At 39.0% G+C, this 24,438-nt stretch overlaps 3 protein-coding genes and 1 long non-coding RNA gene across 8 annotated transcripts in view; 3 read left to right on the top strand and 1 right to left on the bottom strand.

Moving 5' to 3' along the window:
• The window catches only part of abcb11a (ATP-binding cassette, sub-family B (MDR/TAP), member 11a), a 39,606-nt gene extending 25,989 nt beyond the window's left edge, over positions 1–13,617 (top strand). The window contains exons 1-25 of one of the 4 annotated variants that reach the window (XM_079666676.1): positions 4,164–4,250; positions 6,275–6,516; positions 6,587–6,671; positions 6,806–6,939; positions 7,032–7,203; positions 7,824–7,948; positions 8,051–8,225; positions 8,325–8,438; positions 8,530–8,640; positions 8,727–8,852; positions 8,948–9,151; positions 9,246–9,416; positions 9,520–9,709; positions 9,902–9,968; positions 10,058–10,154; positions 10,239–10,403; positions 10,508–10,612; positions 10,935–11,096; positions 11,221–11,424; positions 11,511–11,752; positions 11,840–11,996; positions 12,089–12,286; positions 12,378–12,584; positions 12,972–13,118; positions 13,253–13,617. In XM_079666676.1, coding sequence (XP_079522802.1) covers positions 6,305–6,516; positions 6,587–6,671; positions 6,806–6,939; positions 7,032–7,203; positions 7,824–7,948; positions 8,051–8,225; positions 8,325–8,438; positions 8,530–8,640; positions 8,727–8,852; positions 8,948–9,151; positions 9,246–9,416; positions 9,520–9,709; positions 9,902–9,968; positions 10,058–10,154; positions 10,239–10,403; positions 10,508–10,612; positions 10,935–11,096; positions 11,221–11,424; positions 11,511–11,752; positions 11,840–11,996; positions 12,089–12,286; positions 12,378–12,584; positions 12,972–13,118; positions 13,253–13,453 — 3,771 coding nt within the window. In that variant the 5' untranslated portion in view covers positions 4,164–4,250; positions 6,275–6,304 and the 3' untranslated portion in view covers positions 13,454–13,617. Of the gene's footprint in view, positions 1–4,163; positions 4,251–6,274; positions 6,517–6,586; positions 6,672–6,805; positions 6,940–7,031; positions 7,204–7,823; positions 7,949–8,050; positions 8,226–8,324; positions 8,439–8,529; positions 8,641–8,726; positions 8,853–8,947; positions 9,152–9,245; positions 9,417–9,519; positions 9,710–9,901; positions 9,969–10,057; positions 10,155–10,238; positions 10,404–10,507; positions 10,613–10,934; positions 11,097–11,220; positions 11,425–11,510; positions 11,753–11,839; positions 11,997–12,088; positions 12,287–12,377; positions 12,585–12,971; positions 13,119–13,252 lie in introns of those variants that run through there. The other 3 variants (XM_079666675.1, XM_079666677.1, XM_079666678.1) reach the window with 3 other exon arrangements.
• LOC307030344 lies at positions 314–3,743 on the top strand. The gene is made up of 2 exons (XR_013805627.1): positions 314–660; positions 2,896–3,743. It is a non-coding gene; the product is annotated as an uncharacterized lncRNA (long non-coding RNA).
• Positions 13,618–14,766: 1,149 nt separating the features above from the next.
• On the top strand, positions 14,767–18,741 carry spc25 (SPC25 component of NDC80 kinetochore complex). 2 transcript variants are annotated; one of them, XM_079666692.1, is made up of 8 exons: positions 14,814–14,893; positions 14,989–15,043; positions 16,204–16,366; positions 16,580–16,645; positions 16,892–17,038; positions 17,150–17,275; positions 17,435–17,533; positions 18,185–18,741. In XM_079666692.1, the coding sequence occupies exons 3-8, from the start codon at positions 16,216–16,218 to the stop codon at positions 18,307–18,309; spliced, it is 714 nt and encodes a 237-aa protein (XP_079522818.1). In that variant the 5' UTR covers positions 14,814–14,893; positions 14,989–15,043; positions 16,204–16,215; the 3' UTR covers positions 18,310–18,741. The 2 variants fall into 2 exon arrangements, with proteins under 2 accessions (XP_079522817.1, XP_079522818.1); XM_079666691.1 differs by lacking the exon at positions 14,989–15,043 and having other exon boundaries at positions 14,767–14,893.
• Positions 18,742–18,882: 141 nt separating this feature from the next.
• nostrin (nitric oxide synthase trafficking) lies at positions 18,883–24,199 on the bottom strand (the record flags this gene model as incomplete). Its single annotated transcript, XM_079666686.1, has 16 exons — positions 18,883–19,207; positions 19,286–19,378; positions 19,478–19,700; positions 20,180–20,305; positions 20,409–20,497; positions 20,645–20,753; positions 21,173–21,298; positions 21,378–21,476; positions 21,947–22,072; positions 22,172–22,270; positions 23,102–23,164; positions 23,259–23,340; positions 23,429–23,491; positions 23,658–23,741; positions 23,845–23,930; positions 24,104–24,199. 16 exons carry the CDS (start codon positions 24,197–24,199, stop codon positions 19,071–19,073), a joined length of 1,701 nt encoding a protein of 566 aa, XP_079522812.1. The 3' UTR covers positions 18,883–19,070.
• Between the last annotated feature and the right edge of the window lie 239 nt (positions 24,200–24,438).

The following is a 24,438-nucleotide window of genomic DNA, read 5'->3' on the forward strand; positions in this document are numbered from 1 at the left end:
CGATGTGGGCGGAGCTTCACAGATGACGCGTTGCATCCTGTTTCCCGGATAGCAGTTCTCTTCCCTCCCTTCAATCTAACCCTTCCCTTCCCCCCATCCTAACCCTAACCACTCCCTACCTTTTTACCTAATCCTAATCTTCCTTCCTCCCACCCAAACCTAAACCCCAAAACCTCTCCTCCTGTCGTGTAGTGTCGTCAATTCGTTTTTAACGGTAGTGCCTCTCAGCCACCGTAGTGTTGTGTCAGGTGGGCGTGAAGTGTAGTGTCATGTATTGTCCGCGGCCGCAGCTAGACCATATTGCTGTATTTACTCCCTCCACCTGACAGGAGGGAGCCTCGTTGAGCTGCGAATGTGGCTACAGACGGAGTTCACTCCGTCACGGAGGGGGTAGGGTCGAGGGAGTGGTTTGAGATTGGGCCTGCCTCTCTCTCGCGCTTTCACACCGCAGTACTTGAACTTCAGTTCTTAGTTAATCAGAACTCTTTAGTTCTGATCAGAGCCCTAGAGAGATAAGAGTTAGGACACTCCCATAGACCTCCGTTGTAAAAAATGGCGGCGCCTACTTCTGGGGTATGGACATCGAAATAGTTCCAAATATTGTCATTTGGGCGTTGGACCTCATTCACTTACATTACGGCGCGTCGATTAGTTCCAGAGGTAAGTTGCTGAAATATCGAACTCTTTTGAATTGTCAACTGTCTATATTGTCTCAGAGGCCGTTTATGATGCTTATACTGGTCTTCATTTGTATATGCACAGCGTAATTATCTATATTTTATCTTGGTTGTTACAACCAATTTTGCTAGCATTGCCTGCTAGTTAGCTAGCGCGACTTCGTCAGCTTTGAAGGTACGATTTCAGTAATGAATCGCTAGCAGCTTATATATCAATGATGCTGGGTAACTAACAAGCAGGATTTAGATTGATTATGTTTTTTTGTTGTTATTTTGGCTTTTATTTGCTGAACCTGACCGTGTCAGCCATCCTTAGTCGGCTTTTTCTGTATGATATGACTTAACTGCTAGCACTAGTAGAAATGAGGTGGCGTTTGTGATATATATTTCATTTAATATTTAATTGAATTTTGGGATATACTAACATTTCATTATGTGACATGTTGACTGTACTTAGTTTTGGTTGTACTGTTCTGTGTTAACTCATATGTACTGTACAACTAGCCTAGCGCTACTTTTTAATGCTTGATGGCATGCTAGGATAGATTCCTTTGTATTGTAATATACACACTAGTTTAATGATTGTTCTTCAAAGGTATTATTCAGCAGGGCTGCCAACACTCACGCATTGAGCGTGAGAGTCACGCAATTAACCCATATCTCACGCACTCACGCCACACTTGCCTTTCCTCACGCTAAGTTTTCGTCCAAAATAAATGTATATAAAAATTAAGTGAAGGAACAGCAAACCGAGCGGTCTACGAAATGAGACGGTCTTCTGGCTTAGTTCAGTAAAGTTGGAACGATATTATTGGAGATTCTGATTTCACGGATCAATAACTCGAACAAAACGTTATTCAGACACAAATGACGTCTCCTAAGTGCAGTGGTAAAGGTTGACAACGAACTACTATCACATTTTGATCAAAAAAGCCAATACGCGCCGTCCTCCGAGCTGGGCACATTACATTGGTCTCTATCCGCAGCCGGAGATGACACGAGTGCTCAGGGACCGTCTGCAAAGTGCAACTCCGAAAAAAGAGAATACAATAATATTCAATCACTATTATACATCTTATTAGTACCAAACTCACTACACACATCAATAGTCTCCTGTGTGTCATACTACAGTAAGGAGTTTGGAAGAATATGCTTTTGAATAATTTTGGGGAATATTTATAATGTAAAATCTTCAATAAATATGGCATCATCTTAAATAACTTTACTATTATACAGTATATTTCTACCAAACTCACTATTGCATTGTTGTTGTTATCATCTGATTAGCTAACTGCGCTAACGGATATTAAAAGCTGTTTCTAAAACAAGGAGAGGGAGACCTCTGTCCTGTCAGACTGAGAGAGATAACTACAGTTCAGTGAGGTAAGGGACTCTCTGTTTAGGTAGTTAACTTTAGTCTAGTTATCTCAGTGGGTCTCAAACGTTTTGGTCACCATTTATGAGAGTAAATGAAAAACAGTTATGCAATACTATATGACAGTAAAACAAGAATACAGTTAAAAAGGTGAGTGATTTGTAAAATATCCATAAAGAAAAAGAAAATCAGTTTACAGTTCTGTTTCATATGGGTGTTGAGAGATGTATCCATCAATTCATTTTGCTCTCAAAATGCACCAGGTTGATGCATTTAACTTCAATATTTTGGTAAAATAGCACTTTACCTCTGCTTACACCTATACATGTCATTTTATATGCTGTGAGCTGATTATCGAGCCTTCATTGTAAGATTCGCGGGTACACTGTGTATGTGCGTATTCCACTGTAGCGCCCGGTACATTAATGGGAAACCCGTATATGTTAAATACATTTGTAACACATGAACGTTTCTTTTTTCGGTTCACCAAAAAAAAAATCTCACTCCAAGCTGAACTCAAATGTTGGCAGCCCTGATTCAGTCTTAAAAAAATAATAGCCTACTGAACAGGCGACTCTACAGCAGTGAATGAAGGATGAGCCTAAAACATGGTCATGAATCCAAAATGTTTATTTTTAACAAAATAAACACTTTTTTTTAAAGCACTTTTTTATTCAGCCTCATATGTCAGCCATGGCTGTTGCTGGTGACAGCGCGCAGTGCATATTGGAACTCTACAGGTGTTGGGACAGAGTTCCTCAGACGAATGGACGAAAATGTGTTTTCAAGGCAGTCTTGAGTGAAGCGGCTTTTGAGAACAAATTTGTGCCCTTGTCTCAACAGGTCATGCTGGACCTCCAGGATTGTTGTTGTGGCCATCACCAGTCCTGTCTGGACTGGTTTTCAGCTGCCCTTGGGACCGATCTTCAGGCCCCGAAACAGATGGTTTTTTTTTGTAAATAGTTGCTTACCCTAACCCCTTTTTTGTAAATAGTATTGCTTTTTTATAAATAGTTGTTTGTAAATAACAAACCCCCCCACAATTGTTGTTCGCACAATTATGCTTCTGTTTTTCACTTTTTGGTGTCCATTGTTCAGCCACTGTATTGGTAAGCAACAATTTGTTTTGGCCAAAATGTGTTATTCACATTCCTGACTAAAATGGTTTTAATATTTATCATAGTAATCATTTTCAGTCTCCCACTCTGTCAAAATTTAATTTATCGTTTATTTGCCCCACCATATGTTTTGTTGTCCAAGGGCACTGTGTTGAAGATTGTTTTACACTTTAGATTAATCAAATTGTGTTTTTTGGCTGAATTCATCTTTTTCTGTTTAACCCTAACCCTCTTTGTTCTCCTTCTCATTCATTTTACTTTGTTTTGTTCTAACACACATCACTTTTTCCATACACTGTTCTTAATACTTTGTCCGTCCCTTTTACTTTGTTCTTCCTGTTGTTCTTGTTCAAACACATATATCAATTGTTCATCCACTGTTGTGGTAAAATGATATTCATAGTCTTAACATGATCATGCTACCCATGCTAACATGAACACAAGCGTTTCCCTCCAAAAATGTAAAACGTATCTAAGTAATAGGCTACCAAGCTTTCCGTTGTCACCCTGCCTCTCCAAATGCAAAACTGTCAATAAAAAGTATGCAATAATGCAATTACAGCTGAAAAAGTACTTGGGTGTGTGTGTTTTTTTATATATATTTACCATTCAATAACGCAATCGCTGCTGTCTGTCTGTGACAGTCGCAGTTTGATCTCAGTGTGTCTTATAAACTGTAGGGGCAGGGGAAAAGGTTAAGACATGTAGTTTAGAATGAAATTAAAAATCTATGATGCATGTGTATTATCATCGCAACTACAGTCATTAAATGTCAACTTTTGTGTAAGGTTTGAGGGTGTGGTTCTGCAAGCCTCATTTGCAGATTCACCTGACGCGGCGCGCCCAGAGGCTTTTTAGTGGGCGCGTCACCGGGATGCCAGGGTTGGTTCTCACGGGAGGAGGAAGCGTATGTGTGCTGAATGCGGGTATTCAGCGGGATATTTAAGTTTCCTCCGCATGTCTATACATGTTAAAATGCAACGGGGGAAGTAACTGTATGTGGATATTGCATCGACCAACCTCGAAGCACGTCTCCCTGGAGAGGACGCGCACAGTGAGAGAGATTCTCTCCAACACAGGGTGAGATCGCTCCTTTGTGCCACGCCGATCATCGTGTTTTACTTTTTTGTGGATTATAGCCTGAAAAGGCCTACAAACATTTCTGTTTTTGCCGCAGGAGCAACAGCCTTTTTTTGTATCAATGAACTACACTATGGCCTGGATTAGGCAGTAAAGAAAATGTCAATGTATCGCGAGTGGACTTTTTGTTGGGTTTTATTTGTTTTGTTTGGCTCGAAAAACTGAACACATTTGAATAACGCAGAAAACCTGTCTTTTTTTATTTTGTTAATGTGTGCATATAGACTTTAGTTAATACATTTCCGTGGGGACTATTTTGTGGGAAGAGCAAATTATCCGTTTATTATTTCTGTTTACCTTTTTATAATATTTCATTCAAGAACCCCTTGTGCGTTTAAGTAACACAACTATTTTTAGATAGTTGATCGTTACATGTCTGTCCCATAGAAGAACATGACAGCGCAGCGCAACTATACTACGGACGTGACTGCCCTGGCAGTGACATCAACATAGACTGCTTGTGCTACCACACTTTCCCCTCAAAATATCGTTAAATAACAACACTTGGAAATAGTGCCAATCCATACAAAGTGTAACCACATCATGTACATATGAAAGCAATCTTTAAAAAATAACAGCGTTGGTTTAATCTATGACTATTTTGACCATGTTCGTGCTGTTTTTGCCATAGAGAAGCATTGCCCCGGAAGTGCGTTTTGAACTATCCCGGCATACATAAACCACGTGACCGGCTGGCGGCGACATCAGAGAGTGTCGTAACTCTTTCTCTCTAGGGCTCTGGTTCTGATGAACTAAGTACAGATCACGTTCACACCGGAATAAGTCCCTGAGGGAGGATTAGGCAAATGAAGCCGCTGACGTCACTTCGTCTTCTTCTTTTTTGGTTAGTCTCTCTGCGTTTCTGCGCTGGGCTAATGCTAATAATGATAATAAAATCGCGGCTTCACAAACGTTTTTGGGAGTTTGACGGGGCGTGGTTTGCATTCCGCCCAGCCAATCAGACACAGGAACCTTTTTCTCCAACGAAAGTCCCTGCTCTCTAGCAGGGTTATGGCTAGAAAGGATCCGTGTAGTGTAAATATGACGTCACGTTCTCGTTGTAACTCTCGTTGGAGCGGCTCGGAAACACTTCTACAGCAGTAACATGCAATATACATATTAATGCAGCAGGATAATAGTGAAACACTGAAAGGGAACATTATATTGCACCAGGAGCTATCTTGGGACTTTTACTGCGACAACGTTGACTTGCCTGTGAATAAAAAATAAACCATTGTGTTGGTGATCTACAGTGTTGTCATTCTTCTTTGAACACCAGCAAGACCGCTAACACCCTATTTCAACAATCACACTCCCTGTCATTGACATCATTAATAGATAGTTTAGCTTCTCACCATCATTTGCTGTGGCCCACTGATGTTAACGATTGTAACTGAAAGGCTGCCTGCCAAACGTAAACATTCAGCATTATTGCAAACTCTCGCGAGAGTTTTACACTAGACGGATCCTTTCTAGCCATAACCCTCTAGCAGGGACTGAAAAGGGGGTAGAAAAGGGTCAGATGAACTAATTTTAGTTCCGGCTCTTTTTGGTGTGAACGCATCATTTCGGAACTATATCAGAACTAAAGTGGGAAAAGTACTGCGGTGTGAACGCGCCTATGGCGCGTGCCGGAACCAACAACCAGTTTTTGCCGTAAATGAGTTCAGTTCAGAGGGTAAAACACATACAACATTAATTCAACTCGATATTTGTTCACTTGAATTTCACTTTGAATGCTTGGATATTCTCAATGGGTGAATACATTTTTTTAGAATAATAATTAAAAAATTAAAAATTACACCGAAGCTTTCTCAGGGTTGGCCAATTAGTAAACTATGGTGGCTACGCCACTGCTCCACACCACTGTACTGTTCCTATCTTTGATTTGATCTTTAAAAATGAGGGTGGAAATGAAAGACAATAACAGTTTATTCTAAAAATCCACAAATTCCTCTTTGCAGTTTCGATATGCCACTGGAAAAGACACCGTGATGATGGTAGTTGGGGGGTTGTGTGCCTTCATACACGGTGTAGCGTTACCTCTCATGCTTGTAGTATTCAGCCAGATGACAAACATATTTGTGGAGTACCAGATTGAGATCGATACACTGCGAGACCCAAGCAAGGAATGCAGCAACAACACCATCTATTGGAAAAATGGCTCCATATATGAACCAGCTCAAAACAGCACTGTGTACTGTGGGTAGGTTTTTAGTTAACAGTATATTGTTACAATTGAAAAGCTGCTGTTACTCATTTTATTCTCTCTGCAGGGTGGATATTGAATCAAAGATGACCATATTTGCATATTACTATGCTGGAATTGGAGTAGTAGTCTTGTTTACTAGTTATTTTCAGGTATGTATTTATGCTTGGCATATTCTGCTTTACTTTAAAAGGGAACATTTCTCAAGATGGTGTTACTTACCATCTACCATTTACCATCTTATGTCATAGAAATTATTTTTTACCACCCTCATTCTTCACTATAGATTTTCTTCTGGGTGTCATCAGCCACAAGACAAATTGATAGAATGAGAAAGGACTATTTCAGAAAAGTAATGCGAATGGAGATCGGATGGTTTGACTGTAACTCAGTGGGTGAACTGAACACAAGGATGACAGAGTGAGTTTCTGCTCTTTATCTGCAGGTCAGGCTGTTATCAGCTCATAGCAGGGGAAATGTTTTTCACTGATAGTGTTTATTTTCCTTTATAGTGGTATCAACAAGATAAACAATGCCATCGCTGACCAGGTGTCTACCTTCATTGAGAGGATCTCAGCGTTTGTGGGTGGCTTCATGGTGGGATTCATTGGAGGATGGAAGCTCACTATGGTTGTCATAGCAGTGAGCCCGCTGATTGGAGTGGCTGCTGGACTCATGGCCATGGTAAAGTTGTGAATCCAAAAAGATTTCTTACTGCTAGGCTGGATGAAAGTACATACAGTACAGTTTTTGTGCAGGTTTAGGTAACACTTTCTATAATGCCCATGTATTAATATACTTATGAATTAGCTTATCGCAGGTTATAACTATGTATACACTCTTTAATCACAACAGTTTACAAAGCACTTTATAAGGACCAATCATAATATAAAGCATCAAAATACTTTATAACCGCTGGCCACTTAGTGAGAATTTATATTAAATTATATTTATGCTAGGATAAACAATTAATTATGTATAGTCCTCCATACAGCCAATGGCCACTTAGTTACTGTAGTTATCATGATATATTATCATAGGATTCAAAAATATTATATTTTTTTTTACAATGTATTATAGGTGGGAATTATAATGCACCTAAAAAAATCAGTGAATGACAATTCTAAAGTATGATGATACAAATGAGGATTATAATGTATTTTATAATGTTTTAAGATTATTGTTATAAAGCATTATAAATACGTTTAAGTGTTTATAACTATAATTGTACAGTGCAATAAGCAGATGCAGAGTAAATGCGTAATAAATGTTGGGTTGCCTGATTTTCTTTCTGGTTGCTGAAGGCTGTGTCCAGGCTCACCGGACGAGAGCTCAGTTCCTATGCAAAGGCCGGGGCAGTGGCCGACGAGGTCCTGACATCCATCAGGACAGTCGCAGCGTTTGGTGGGGAGAAAAAAGAAACTGAAAGGTATTTTGTCGTTTTGTAAGACTTCAAGAAATGTTTGTATTTTTCACTTGAGAAGCCATTTCTCCATGATTTGAAATTAAACCGAAATGGTCAATTATACAGATATGACAAAAACCTGGAGGAGGCTCAGACCTGGGGTGTGAAAAAGGGTGCCGTCGTTGGCATTTTCCAAGGATTCATGTGGAGCATCATTTTCTTTTGTTACGCTCTGGCCTTTTGGTATGGATCTCAATTGGTCATTGACACTAAAGAGTTAACTCCTGGTACTCTTATTCAGGTATGTAAACATAAATGCATTAAACTTTAAATACTATAGGATATACGTTTTTTAAAAACAGTGGCATACGTTTCACGATGTGGCTGCGGTTTTTTTCAGGTGTTTTTTGGAGTACTCGCTGCAGCAATGAACCTGGGCCAGGCCTCACCGTGCCTGGAGGCCTTTGCTTCAGGTCGAGCCTCAGCAAAAAACATATTTGACACAATTGATCGGGTAACCTCAAGATACCACTTAAGACTTGCAGATTTAAGCCAGATTGGAAGAATCTTCCTCAAAAATAATATTGTTTACTGTGTTTTCACAGAAACCAGAAATGGATTGTTTCTCAGAAGAAGGTCACAAGTTAGACAAAGTCAAAGGTGACATTGAGTTCCATAATGTCACTTTCTCATACCCGTCTCGGCCTGAAGTCGAGGTACATTTCTTCCAATTGCATATCTTTGTATCCATTTCTCACTCCTGAAATATTCCCTTTTTATAATGAGCCTTCTACTTTTCCAGATTTTAAATGATCTAAGCATGCAGGTCAAAGCAGGGGAAACCACGGCTTTTGTGGGTCCAAGTGGATCTGGAAAGAGCACCACAATCCAGCTTTTCCAAAGGTTTTATGACCCAAAGAGAGGAATGGTAAAAATCTGCCAGCATCTGCACAAACACACAGGACACCAGTGGAGAGTTTGAAGGCTTCAGTCCAATGTAACATTTTCTATTCTCATTCTCAGGTGACTTTGGACGGGCATGACATTCGTACTTTAAACACCCAGTGGCTCAGATCTCTCATTGGTATTGTAGAGCAGGAGCCAGCGCTGTTTGCGACAACCATCGCAGAAAACATCAAGTTTGGTCGACCTGGAGTAACCATGGAAGACATCATCCAGGCGACAAAAGAGGCTAATGCCTATCATTTTATCATGGCTCTTCCACAGGTACTAAGACACTTATTTAAAGATAATTCATAAGTTATAGTTCATACAGTGAGCTTGATCAGTTAAAAATAACCTCTTGCTGCTCGTCCACCAGAAATTTGACACAATGGTGGGAGAAGGTGGAGGACAGATGAGTGGAGGACAGAAGCAGAGGATTGCTATCGCTCGAGCTTTGATCAGAAACCCCAGGATCCTGCTGCTCGATATGGCCACATCCGCCTTAGACAATGAGAGTGAGGCTGTTGTCCAGGAGGCATTGGATAAGGTAAGTTACTCTTTGGCTTTAGTCGACATAATTGAGTTCACTTCGACGATTAACCTCAGCAAAAAAAACATAATTTGTGGAATGACATTCTCAAAATGTGCAGGTGCGCATGGGCAGGACAACAATTTCTATAGCTCATCGTCTTTCCACGATAAAAAATGCCGACATCATCATTGGTTTTGAGCATGGACAGGCTGTGGAGAGAGGAACACACACTGAGCTAATAGAAAGGCAAGGTGTCTACTTTACCCTGGTCACCCTGCAGAGCCAAGGCACACCCAACAAAAGTAAAGGTCAAGTTTTATTTAAGGCTGATATTCTTTGAAGCTACTAATCATTATTGTTGTTCTGCAGGACGCTTTCATCCCAGGAGACAGTGGGCAGTCCTACACATTGTTTGAAGGCCTTTTAGTGTCTGCTTAAGAGCTAAATAATCGCCAATACTTTGACCGAAGCCTAATTGACATGTTTTTTTCTTCTCTCAGATGCAATCAGTGAAGCTCATGAAGATGCCATTCATCTGAAAAGTTTGAGCCGCACATCAAGTCAAAGGTAAAGTCAATCCTGCTCAAAAAGATCAAATCGGGGGGGGGAAATAACTTATAATGAAATAAAAATAATTCTTAAATGTACTACTCTAGGGGCTCTGTTCGACTGAGATCTGAAAGCAAATTGTCCATTCACGCATTATCAGAGAGCCTCAATATCCCCTCAGACTACGAGTTCATACCAGAAAAGGTACTGAGATTTACTTTGATGCCCTATAATACTGTACACTGACTTGATGTGGAAATAAATAGCTCCAATGTGTATTTTTAACAGCAATCTGAGGATGTTGCAGACGAACATGTAGAGCCTGCCCCAGTAGCACGTATTCTCAAATACAACAAACCGGAATGGCCCTACATGCTTTTGGGCTCGATAGGAGCTGCTATCAATGGCTTTGTCACCCCTGTTTATGCTATCCTGTTTAGCCAAATTCTTGGGGTAAGAATAGCGTATTTCACAAACTTTAAATTCCTTATGCTGTGTTTAACAAGCTGATGTAGTTGACTGAATTGCAAATGACCTTTCTGATCTTTGTATTGCAGACATTTTCCATGGCTGACTTGAAACAACAGAGGGAACAAATCAACGGTATATGTGTTCTGTTTTGCATTGTGGCTGTGGCTAGTTTCTTCTCCCAGTTCTTACAGGTTTGTATCAGAATTTCCCACATAATTAAAACATTTACATTACATTTCAGTATACATCTTTTTACCAATGTGATATATGAGTAAGCCCAACAGTATAATCCAGGGATGCACAATGTGGGTTTTTGTTGATTTGTATGTGCAAAAATGAACTGCAGCTATAATTCTTGCTGCACTGTAGTCAACAGTTTGTATCATGTGAATAATGTGGCCGATGCCCAAATTGCATTTAAAAAAACGTATAGGTTGGCAATACCGATGACTGGCCATCAACATTGTGCATCCTTTACTGTACATGTAGCGCTGTCTCTGATTTGTTGTTTAGGGATATTCCTTTGCTAAGTCTGGAGAGCTGCTGACCCGCCGTCTGAGGAAAGTGGGCTTCCAGGCCATGTTGAGTCAGGAGATTGGCTTTTTTGATGATCCCTCAAACAGCCCTGGAGCTCTGACCACCCGACTGGCCTCTGATGCATCCATGGTACAGGGGGTAAGTGACGGATTTACATGTGTGTATCTATTTTTCTCATTATACAGTATATAACACAGAAAGGCAAATGGTTGGTGGTGTAATTTCAACACTGTTTTGCAAATTGCTTGTTTGACTTCTACAGGCAACAGGATCTCAGATCGGCATGATTGTGAGCTCGTTGACCTGCATTGGAGCGTCTTTCGTCATTGCTTTTATCTATAGTTGGAAGTTAACTTTGGTTATTATGTGCTTCCTGCCACTACTCGGATTGTCTGGAGCTTTCCAAGCCAAAATGCTGACAGGTTTTGCAAATGAAGATAGAGAATCCATGGAAGAAGCAGGCCAAGTAAGCTCGCCATCGAGCCCAAATGATTTATACACTGCCCTGAGAAACCAATGGCCACAGTTAAAGATCATAACTTTGTCCCACAGGTATCCAGTGAGGCTCTTTCCAACATCAGGACGATTGCAGGCTTAAACAAAGAGACCTTTTTTGTGGAATCATATGAGCAGAAACTGGAGCTTCCATTTATATCTGCCATAAAGAAAGCCAACATCCATGGGCTTTGTTTTGGTTTTTCCCAGTGTGTCCTCTTCATGGCATACGCTGCTTCCTTTCGATATGGAGGCTACCTGGTTAGCTCTGAGGGATTACTGTACACATATGTCTTCAGGTTGGTAAAAATCTTTCAATGGGAAATCTGTATTTTTTTTTTATTCCTTGTTTAAATGTACTGTATTTGGTGTTTTGTGATTACCAGGGTGATTCTGGCTGTAGTAATGAGTGGGACAGCAATGGGCAAAGCTTCCTCCTTCACTCCAGATTACTCCAAGGCCAAAATAGCTGCTGCTCAGTTTTTCAAACTATTGGACAGAATTCCCAAAATCAGCACAAGCCATGCAGTTGGAGAGAAATGGGTTGGTGAATTCAATCATTAAGACATCAGAATGAGATGCCATGTTGTGATGATGTTACCTTGAGATGATTAATCCCATTTTTTCATATTTAGGATAACTTCAAAGGTGAAATACAGTTCCTTAATTGTAACTTCACCTATCAAACTCGACCAGATGTGCAAGTGTTGAACGGCCTGGTTGTGTCTGTGAAGCCTGGTCAGACTTTGGCGTTTGTTGGAAGCAGCGGCTGTGGAAAAAGCACCAGTGTTCAACTGTTGGAAAGGTTTTATGACCCTGATCAAGGTCGTGTGGTATGTAAACCATTTCAGACATTCATTTTACTCATCACAAAATGAGTTTATCCAAACCAAAGTCCTAATTATGTCATATTTCATTTTTCAGTTGATTGATGGCCGCCCATCTCAAAATGTCAATGTGCCCTTCCTAAGATCCCAGATTGGCATAGTGTCCCAGGAGCCAGTTTTGTTTGGCTGCAGCATAGCGGAGAATATTCAATACGGAAATAACACATGCAGTGTCAGCATGGAAGAGATTGTTGAGGCTTCTAAGAAAGCCTACCTTCATGACTTTGTGATGACGCTACCACAAGTAAGTTGTTAAAGTCTGGTAATGTAAGATGGGTGCTAAAATGGAGCGTTTAGGACAGAGTATACTCAGTTAGACAGTATGAAAAAATGAATAGGCTAAAAATGTTTTATAACGTTGAAGCATGTTAATGTCTTCAATTATGAAATTAGGGATCACAATGAGCACAATATATCCATTTTAAAACTCAACTGTTGCTCTAATCTGAAGCATGTATGCAGGACTTGAATGTATGTGACAGTCGGATTTGTCACCCAACTAGAAAGTCAAGTTTACGCAAAATTGTAACAATAGAAACCATTTTTATTTTAGTTGTACATTTTGACCAGAATGTTTACTTTGTGACCTTTTGCTCTCCCCACTTTTTTCAACACATATACAAATCTTAAGAAATATGAGACTCAGGTTGGTACCCAGGGCTCCCAGTTGTCAAGAGGACAAAAACAACGCATCGCCATAGCCAGGGCCATTGTCAGAAACCCAAAGATCCTGCTACTAGATGAAGCTACATCTGCCCTGGACACAGAGAGTGAACAGGTAACACAATTATAAACAACATTAAAAATCATGAACACAAAGCAAGGTGTTCCCTTGTATGAGTATTTAATTGTGCGATCTAAATCTTCACATACTTGCATAACGGTTCCTGACTAAGCTCTGTTTTCATGCAGATTGTGCAGTCTGCCCTGGATGAGGCGAGAAAAGGACGAACCTGCATCGTCATCGCTCACCGTCTGTCTACTATCCAGTCTGCGGACATCATAGCAGTGATGTCTAATGGTGCCGTGATAGAACAAGGCACACATGATACTCTCATGGCCAAGAAGGGCGCCTATTTTAATCTGGTCACAACAGGTGCTCCTATCAGCTAGACAGACAGAAGAATGAGCGTATGACGACAATTATGTTGAATGGGTGTTATAGTACAAGAAGACTTTTTTTCTTTTGGCAGGTATAGAATATAAATATTTGAATAATTGTTTTAGTGATCTTGTAGTTTATTATTGAAAAATGTAAATAAAAACATTTAAAGTAATTTTTTTGTTTACAAGTAGTTTCTTTATACAAAAAGAATATGGTTCTGTTATAGCATGATAAAGTGGCCTTAAATATAATTATGATATCCTGCTCTGTGTTGAAAACTAACAAATTTTAATCTGTGTAGCCTGAGTTATTTTATTTCAATGCAGCACCAATGCATTGTTTTGAAGTAAGCTAGAATGCAAAGTTGAATAAGATGCATATATATAACATGTTTAAATATAGACATGGAATTTTTTTTTGTCTATAATAGACATCCAAAGTGACCTGAATTAAAATATTATCCTCAGAGTTGAAAATAAGATTGAACCAGTCACCAATAAATGTTTCATCCTGGTTTTTACATTTTGGCTGAGATGGAACCATAGGGGGAAATAATCAGATACAAATGATACGAGGGTCTCCCATGAAGTTGAGAACGTTGTGGTATTTCCTGTAGAAGCTCTGATGGTGCAAACATATATAAACAGGGAACCACTGCTGTAGATACAATCCATCTGAGGTTCCCTTTCTGTGTGCCTTCTTCTGCACCTGTCAAAGCACAATCTGAAGCGAAGACAGCTTTATATCTCTAACTGGGATCATAAATATTTCAACGGAGCCATGGTAACAACAGCAAGATATTCAGTTTGACCCCACTATGAATTAAATAATGTGATCGCAAGTAATGCCCCCAGTAGCCCACTGGATCCCTTCAGACTCATTAAAATCCCCTTCTCAGTGAATGTAGCAATAACAAGGGTTTACTAAAGTTCACCTGCCATCCAGAGTTATAGCCTGTTCCTGCTCTATGTTTCTCTCCATTTATACCCAGTCATTATTGTAAGAGCATTTTTATTTACCTAATTAGAAATAATGTTTTGGTAACAGTATTTTAAACAGTTTGTTGGGTAGTTTTGGCCCACCTGAACTTCCCCATTTTCACCACAAGATGGTGTAAAATCACAATACAGACATACATGATGCATTCTCCTCTGGCGTTATTTAAATGTTAAGCAATAAATAACATTCCTACGGTATCCACCTTTTCTGGTCAGTAACGGAATAGATAGCATTCAGTTATTTTTTTCGTTGTTTGAAAGCGGAAGGAAAATAAACTGGACGCTACTTCCGGTGTTGAGACCCCGCCCACTCCTCTGTGGAGACCGCGGATTTTTGAATAATAACGACTGGGTTGGTTCAGTAGCGTAAACATAATAAACACTAAAGAAGAAGAAGAAGAAGAAGAAGTAGCGTAAACAAGTAGGATCTTCTGCTGCTCATTTACACATGTGAGTAACACCACTGACACCAAATAATCCATTATTAATAGGTCTGTTGTTTTCTTTTCTGCTTAGACAAGTTAACCAACGCTAATGTTTCCTAGCTAAGGTTAGCCTTCCGGTTATGCTGATACTTGAACGTTGACCACTCAGTTTAAGGTTAGGTATGATCGGTTACTCATGAATGAGTTACAGGCTCATGTTAGACCTGTTTTTTTTATCATGGCACACCGTAAATCAACGTTATGGAAATGCAGAGGTGGAAGAAGTACTCAGATCTTGTACTTGAGTAAAAGTAGGAATACCAGAGTGTAGGAATACTCTGTTACAAGTTAACTGCATTCAAAATGTGACTCAAGTAAAAGTATAAAAGTATTAGCATTAAAATATACGTAAAGTACCAAGTAGTCTTGTTCTTCACTCGGTTGTCCGTCAAGTATATGGCTCTGTTGACATTGCATCTCAGTTCGTGAGGAGTCATCTGCTCTTATTTGAGTTTGTATTTACTTTTTAGCAATGCCTTATACATTAAATTATACAAGAATAGAGTCTCATAGGTAGATATGTGTAGCAGTGCGTTGGCGTATTTCATATGAACATGACATGTATGGTGGTATTTACAGTAAGCAGTGGTGTAAAGTAACTACCGGTAAGTAAGTACATTTGCTCGAGTACTGTACTTAAGTGAGTATTTGAGTATTTCATTTTCCTGCTACTTTGTTCTTTTACTCCACTACATTTACTGAATACCTTTAGTTACAGATTTGGATTAATGATGTGATATATATTAAACTCTTAAATAATACTTTAGTTAAACCTGGATTCAATTTGCAAGCTACCCTGCAAAGTCATTCAAACTAAATGCACATTTACCAGCTTTGATATAACTTTAATGCATCAACAATTATAATCAATGCATATAATATATATTATTTTGAAATGGACCGATCTGCATAATGAGTACTTTTACTTTTGGTACTTTTGATGCTTATACTTGTGTAATAGTTTGAATGCAGGACTTTTACTTGTCACAGAGTATTCTTACACTCTGGTACTTTTACTTAAATACAAAATCTGAGTACTTCTTCCACCTCTGACAGTAAGTGAGGCAAATTGCGTTTATGCTGCATCACTGGTCCCTTTTGTATTTGCTTCTCAGCTTTAGTCTTAACTTTATTATTATTATCCAGGAGATTTAGTTGACAGCCAGATATTAAAGTTATACACATCCTTTACAAAATGTGCAGTACTACATAATAATTGTGTTATTTTCGTGCACATAGTTAGCATTATGCTGTTTGCTGTTGTTTTCATTGCAGATTGTGAACATCATGAAGTCCATTACTGATCCAAACATGAGTGCCGGCTTCACCAGTGCCATGGAGGAAATCTTCAACGAACACCTGAAGACGTGCGGGGAGATCACCGACCAGACGACAGAGCTGTGTCAGTCCCACAGAGAGTTTGTGAAGTGTGCAGAAGGTATGTCTGACATCTTGCTTATTGGCATCTCCAGTAGTTGTTGTTGGCCTGCCAATAATAACTGTTCCTGGGGTTTATATTGAAAATGAATCAAATTGACATGTTATAGTCAGTAATGTTTGCAGTCTGTAAACGATATAGTTTCAACATTGCTTATAACAATAAAATCACGTCAAGCTGACCCTTAACGTTTTCTTTGTATTTGTTTTGCAGATACGTGTTTAAAGAAGAGTAAGGATGATGATATGCTGTTTGAGACAATAGAAACATTCAAAAGAGGTGAGTTGATGCATTGAACCACAAAGCATTGATAATGTGGCTTACATTCAGTCCAAGAGGTGTGTTTATATGATTATAACATGGTAGAAATGATCAATATTGACCAATGCCATCGTTATCTGTTTTATGTGCTTAATAATACTTCATTTTCTGATACACACCATGGCAACATTCTGTAATGCAGCTTCAAGGGCTACAGTTTTATGATGACAACGTACTTTGACTGTTGCAATATTTGTCCTCCAGACTTGGTACAAACAAGTGCATCATTAAAAGCGAAAAGGCATGAAGTTTCCGAAATGATATCCGAGATTGAGCATAAGGAAATGCAGAAAGAAGACATCATCCAGAAGATAGAGACACTTAAAGAAGAACAATCCAAGAGAAAAGAATGTAAGTCTATATTTTGAAAATTAAATATATGGTGTAGATTTCATAACTTGATTTGCAATTTTAGCCTTAGGTTATTTTAGTAACAGAACCATTGACTTTTTTTTCTTCCAGTAATTCTGTCTCAACACAAGACAAACAAAGACAGACTGAAGTATCTCAAGAAAGCCAGAGGGGTCTTTCAAGATAATTTGGCGATGGAGATACGAACAATCTCTGGCAAAACACAACTGGTTAAAGGTAGGCCAAGTGTGCAATTTCCATTATCAATAACCGTCTGTATTCATCAATCATTACACATACCAGTAATTGCTTGTGTCCGGTAATACCCCGACTGTCTTCAGTGGCACTCACTGTGTCTTCAGAATATAACAGAATATGTTTGTTGTCTTTGTAAAGGTAAAAAGCTGCAGTTTATTTTCCGGAATATCAACCCTTCAGATCTGAACAGCGCTTACATTGTCACATTGGGCCTCAATCAAGACGGATCATACCAGGGTAAGTAATGCACGCATACTTGCATAAGAAAACTATACTTGCATAAAATATATATCTGACAATATAGTTTGTGTTATTGTGTGGGAAAATAATACTCATAAGAAGTGCCTGAGTAGCCAATGCCTCATGAAGCTAATCCCCTTGTGCCATATATAGCTCAATTGTTCCCCAAAACTCAAATTTGAAAATATAACTGTGTCACACTATTGCACTAGCTGATGTGTTCTCCCATTCCCATGACAACGACCACTGTCATTTATTTTCAGTCTGTGATATAAATTATTCACTGTCCTGCTGCAGTATATACACACTACACCACTTACTTTGAATTAATCCCAAAAAGCTGCCTTCAAATGCAGTCTTTACTCCCATTTGCTTAAAAATACATTTCCCAGCTGGCTTCTATGAAATCATTCATAATACAAATATATTTAAGACCAGTTTTAATACATTTTGTTGTCAGTAGGAAGTAATGGACATGGGGGTGAGTACAACAGACAGTGTAGAGTAGTAATAATCTAATGAAGTGGATTAATGCAATGCTGGTTCAGTATTTTTATGGGATTTATTGACAATATAAACATAACGTATATCATCAGTTTTATCCTCCAACCACCATGTCTTCCATAATAAAGTCTTCTGTTTCTCCAGATGTGTCCAGTGATCCCGTGCTCGGGTGTTTGCCAGTCCTGGAGAGCCAGCTTCAGAAGACCAATAACTTACCAGCATTTCTGGCTAGCGTCAGAAAGGAGTTTATTTCTCAGGCACGCCCCTGAGATTGGAAGGATGGGAGAAAGATATAGCATGCGATGAGGACTAATGTTGATCAAAGCTTTCAGTCTGTATCTACAGTACAGATCTGCTAACAAGGCTTCAACTGCTTTGACAAATAGGGTTTTAATATACATTTCTGTGGGTAACAATTCAAATACTATATTAGAAATATCTGGACTTTTTATTGCATAACTACTGGGGTAATGTGTCATCACACATGTCTTGTTTCATCCTTGAGCATGGACTTGTAAACATTTTAGTGGAAACCTCTATCTAAATCTTAAAAATTCATCATTCACGTATTGGGTCAAAAGCTTTCATTTGTTTCTTCCTTTCATTATTCAATTTAAAGTAGATGGGGATAATCATAACTTTAATAACTCTCCCTTGCTTCATTTTTTCTTAATCGTATATATAACATATTTATTAAACATTCACTATAGTTAAGTTAATCTGTACACAATGCGCATAAATAATGGTGAAAATGATTATTTAGGTGCTAAATTCACAGATGCATACAGCATTATAAAATAACTCCAGGGAGAGCAGAGACAACAAGTATAAAGGAATGTATAGACATTTTAATGAATGCTTTATTTGTTATTAAACTTTTGAGTATATACAGTAGTATAGTGCTGTACAATGAACATAATCAGTCAGAACAAACACAACTTGTAGTTTTAGTTGGTGCGAGTCTTTCAGTTGTTGCCATTGCATTTTCATCAGTGCAGAAGTGAATCTCTTTGATTCAGGGTGAGTTGTGTCAGGCCTCCGATGACTTGATGCTGCTTAACACAGGCAGCTCCTCCACATACGTTGATGGGAAATGACCTGTCTTCCCATCAAGTTTGCCAAACCACCAACCATTCTCTTCCTTTCCACAAATGTCTAGAAGATCTCCTGTGACCAAAAACATTTTACAAGATTATAAACCTCTACTGTTTTGGGAATTTTTTCTGCACTTACGTAGTTACTTACCCTCCTTCAGAGTCAACTCCTCATCCTGTTCAGGTGTGAAGTCGTACAGGGCCTTGCATTTTCCTATGCTGCACAGCTCTGGTGTTATTTGACCTGTTTAATGTTGATATTTGTATTACTTTACTTTATTATGAACTTTTTAAATATGCTGAATAGAAAATCAATCTTTGTGTTACTCTGGAAATGTCTTGCCTTGTTCTTTGTCATTATTGGTGTGAGGCAGGGCTCCATTAACAGTGCTGTCACACTCTGCAGCCTCGTGTGATGTGGAAGTGACTTGTTCCACAGACGGCTGTGTCACAAACTGAGCCGGCCCTTTGTAAATGATGGAAGCTCTCAGGGACTGTCGAGACCTGAAGACAGTCCTGCGGAGCTTCACTGGACGAGTCAGTTGAACCACGCTGTGCTCACAGTCCTTAAACAGACATACTGTGTTTAATAATTACGATACATACATTTTTAAAATTATATACAGCACTTTGGCTCGACCAAAAATCGTTTAAAAATGTGCTATATAAATAAAACTTGATTTGATTTACGAGGCTCTACAGATAACGGTTGTATGCCGTACAAACACTCCCAGGAGTTTGGAAAAAATATCCATGTTGTGTTATTAATAGTTTGAGACACCATTCATTTTAAAAGTAGAATTCATGCAACCAAAAAGCTTGGGAATCCCCTTTTTTATGTCTGTTTAATAATGTCACCATTAAAGTCGCCCACGCAGTCCTTACCTAAACAGTTATAACTCAATAACCACTAAAAGGCTGCTTCAAATGGAACTTTTTCATACTATTCTTTAATCCAAGGAAAGTCATTTTAATGGGTCTGCTACATTTCAATAAGAAACCTCCTTAAACCACTCCCATGTCCTGAAGATGACGCATGTCTTACCTTATCTTTCCATTTCACGATGCTGTCACTGAATCGATGAAAGGACTTGGCCTTGCCCTCCAACTCGCACATTGACACAGAGAGTTTGCAGTGAGTGGCCTCGAGGAGATCCAGTTTTAAGGTACTCTACAAGCAACAATATGACATGAGTGCACAGTAGTAATCAATTTGAAGTGAATGTCCTTCTGTACACATGAATGTCCCTCCGTCCATTACACACATTGTTTACCTCATCAATCTGCTGCTCAGTCTCCTCCAGGTTCTTTTGGTTTGAGAAAGATGGATTTGCAGAATATGTTGTCATCAGTTTTTCAATTCCTGCAACAACAATATTGACAGAGACTTAATGAATGATCTCACATGGTACTGTCCATTTTAAATCAATGCATTGATTTATAAAGGACATCCACCAGGTTATATTGTGTATTTAAATGAACTATTTAGTGAATTATGCGCTCAACTTGCCTTCCCGGTCTTTCTTTGTCTTTGTAATACTGGCCTCAAGACGCTGGATTTTGAGTTTGATGGCTTCTTTTCTTCGGTCTTTGGCCATCAGTGACTTGCTGTCCTCCTCCTGTTTCACCCAGAACACAGATAAGTAACAACGATGTTCTTGGGTAAAATCTACTGTTGACACTACACAGTATGTGTTTGTGCTGTGAGTATTTCAAACATGCTACTGCCTTTACTGCACAGTTATACAATGTTCCACTAAAGCAGGTTAATCCCATTGGGATGTCGATCATATTTTCAAAGACCTGAGCACGACCTAACAACTACATAATTAGAAATGTAAACATGACGAAATGTAACAAAAAGCAGACCATATACATTGGAGCACCGCCTTCATGTTAGGCCCTGTCACAAAACGATAAATACTTCTGAGGCTTGTCCGCCCCTATCAAAAAGAGACCCCTTGCGGAGATGACTAAGCGTGTCTTTGAATGGCTGAGTCACTGAATGAGTCTGACTAAAAAAAAAACACACACTTACAAAATAATCAGCCACCAAAAACTCTGCTTTGTGATCTTCTGCTGTGATGCTGTTTTCCGCCAGCAGGGTTTGTATGTCTTTGTCCATGTCCACCCTTTGCACTGTCTGTTCTATCTTTTTTTGGGCCTGGAATATATAAATTATAACATTAATTTAAGGAAGAACTGCATACTTATGAGTAGGATGGAGTTCAGGGCTGCCTTACGTGTTGGAGGGTTTGCCCAAAGCTGGACATGTGGAGGTTGTATCTATTCAATATGTTGAAGAGAACTTCAATCCGCTGTTTCTCCAGCTCCTGTATAATCTGAAAAAGCAGAAAATAACATTGTGATGCTTTTGGTGCAGCACATTCAATCCCTATTGAGTCTTGTCCTTGTCATATATTCTGTGTAGCATGTATTATCCCAACATATCACCTCCAGTGGAATGAAGACCATCTAAAACTGAGGTAAATGTTGAATAAAAAGGAAAACAAGGTCATAGTGATTGCTGCATGTACAGTGACCGAAGGCTGCTGTTCTCTGTTGCATGCTAATAAAATGTGTGTACCTGAGAGAAAACAGAAGGAAATAAAATGCTGAAAAGACTGGGGAGATATTTGGCGTACCGATATAATTGACTGACCTAGTGCTTGTAGAGAATTTTCTGCAGCAAAAAGGTCACTGCTTCAGCTCTTGTCAAAATGGGGTGTCCTTAAACAAGGGTCGACCCTGTTCACTAGGAAAACAGCTACATGCCTACAGTATGAGAAGCGGGAGAGCATGTTTTCCGCACCTGGTGGCAGTTTTTCAGCGTGTTTTCCCACTTGAGCCTCATCTGATGACCCTCCATGTTGATGTTAAAGTACTCATCATCCACCCGCACCTGTAACTCTGCCGATTTAGTCAGCCTGTTCAGCATCTGTGGTCAAGAACAAGGGGAAACTCTTTTAGCAAAACATGAGAGGGAAATGTAATGTATGTAGTGGTGAAAAATGTGTTTGGTAGCCATAAAATTCACCTTTTGTTTTTCTTTTTCTGTGCAGATTTGTCTGTTGTTCTCAACAAAGTTGAACAGAGCCTCATGCTCTCTTGTTAGTCCAACCAATTTCTTCTTTATCTGTTTCAGAAGAGAAGCAATCCACACAAAACGGTAAAGGTAAACATTGAATGAGCAGTTTACTACACCATGTGTGAGAGAAGCAGGGTCAATCTCTTTAAAGCAACTCTAAAACGCCAGGTTTATAATCTATTTGTTTTTTCCAATTAATGCACTGGCTATTTTAGATACTTAAAGGAACACCAAAGTTCACATTGTTTTCCAACATAAGCTTTGTACAGAACCCTCATCTGTAAAACATAATCCATTATAACACAGTCATACTTCAGTTTAACAAATGCTATCAACCTTATGATATCAGGTGTGTCATAGCAACAACCAACTGTTTTTTTATAATACATCATAAATTCAAAGATAACAGTCAATCATCAAATATCCCATGTTGCATGATGGGTTTTAAAGGTCAAATGAATATTATGCTTCTGTTCTGTCAGCTTAACAAAGAATTGGTTATGGTTGTTCATACTTTTTGTTAAAGTCATGACCTTTTGACTGATAAGAAACTATAATCCTTGAATATGTGATGCACTGTGATCCTACTTGTAATGGCTCATAAGTAACAGTTTCAACACATTATAATGCATTGTTTATACTGATCGCTTCAGAAATGCATTGTGCATGCATTGTTATGCAATATGCAGTTCAAGCATATATAAAATATACGGTAAAGACTTTACTATAAAGTCTATATTATATAGTCTACTATAACATAATAGCTGACAGTCACGCACACCTTTTATGGGTTAAGCATTTATGGATCAGCATGTTGTTAACAATGGTCTATGCAGCAGCTCCATCATAGCTAATGCATATTTCTGCATTTTCCTTTACCTTAAGTTGTTCACTCCAATTGGCAGTAAAAAGTTTCCCAGTTCTTTCAATGGCACTGTCAAGCTATGAAAGCACATAACAAGGTTAAAGACACGCTATATCTTGGAGCTTGCACAGCAGATTTAATGATTTTAAAAATGCAGAAGATTCTCCATACAGGCCTCTTCCTCTTATTATGCTCGTCTAAGACTTGTCGTATTTCCAGAATTGCTTCTTGCTGAAATGCATTTCCTAGTGACCTGAAAAGAAAACACTGTGTTTAACTCAAATTTTTGGTTTGATCTGTGGACAGACACGGTTGTGAAGTGAACTTGGGCTGAAACCTACCTGTGGGCATCCGCTCTTGAGTACATCTCATCCGACACATGACACCAGGCACTGTAGGTGGAACTGAGTGGGGAACCAGCATGAATAGGTTAGAGCTGTTGGCTCATAAACGTCATCTGTGTTTTGATCACACCTATCTTGCTAGGTGCATGTTTCCACGATATCAGGAAGAGGTCATGTTAAACACAAAATAGACAAAGGACAGAACCATTTAAAATATGCTCCTTACTTGTTTGACATTCCTTTGGAGGCCCTGATGAGTTTGCCAGCAAGTTTCTGTAGTCCTTTGGAATAAGTAAGTTCCAGCTCTGCCCTAAAACAATAAAGCGTTGCAGCAAGTGACAAAAGCTGAGTCAAACAGTAACTCCTGTCGTCTCTACAAGTTAATCTGAAGGACAGAGTTGTACTGAACCTACCTTTGCTGGAAAACTGTCATAAGTTCTCTGCAGAAGTACTCCCCGGATTTCGAAAACCGTTTCAAATTTTGATAGAGTTGGTTATACTGAAAGACAGAATTAGCCTCTGTGATATGTTTGCCACATGTAGCAAACATGGCCTAAATCAACAGAGTTAAAAAACGAAACAAACTAAGTTGTACATTAAATACATATTGAATTCATATTTTAACTCCAGTGCATTGTGGAGGTAACCTGGACCTTTTCAAGATAAACTTACCGAGCAGGTGCTGATAGGGTCCTTCATCTTAAGACTGTAGCAGTTTGTTGACTTTGGACCGGGAACTTTGACCACCCTCCTCCCAAACTCACTCATGCGGAAATCACCTGAGCTTTTGTCAGTGCTTTATAGAAAGGAACATTCCAGAGAGAGGAAAACAAGAAACTACAAATGTCAACTCAAGCAGGATGGCAGGTCAGTGTGGAGCAGATATAAATAAAGGAAAAGATAAACACAAAACAAAGGCCAATTCATGGTTCCAAGCAGCAATACATGTTGACATTAAAATAACCTTTACAATTGGCATGGGAAACTTGTTGGCAAGCATTTGCTTG

Source organism: Notothenia rossii, assembly GCF_949606895.1.
Source record: "Notothenia rossii genome assembly, chromosome: 2".
In the NCBI taxonomy this organism is placed as follows: domain Eukaryota; kingdom Metazoa; phylum Chordata; class Actinopteri; order Perciformes; family Nototheniidae; genus Notothenia; species Notothenia rossii.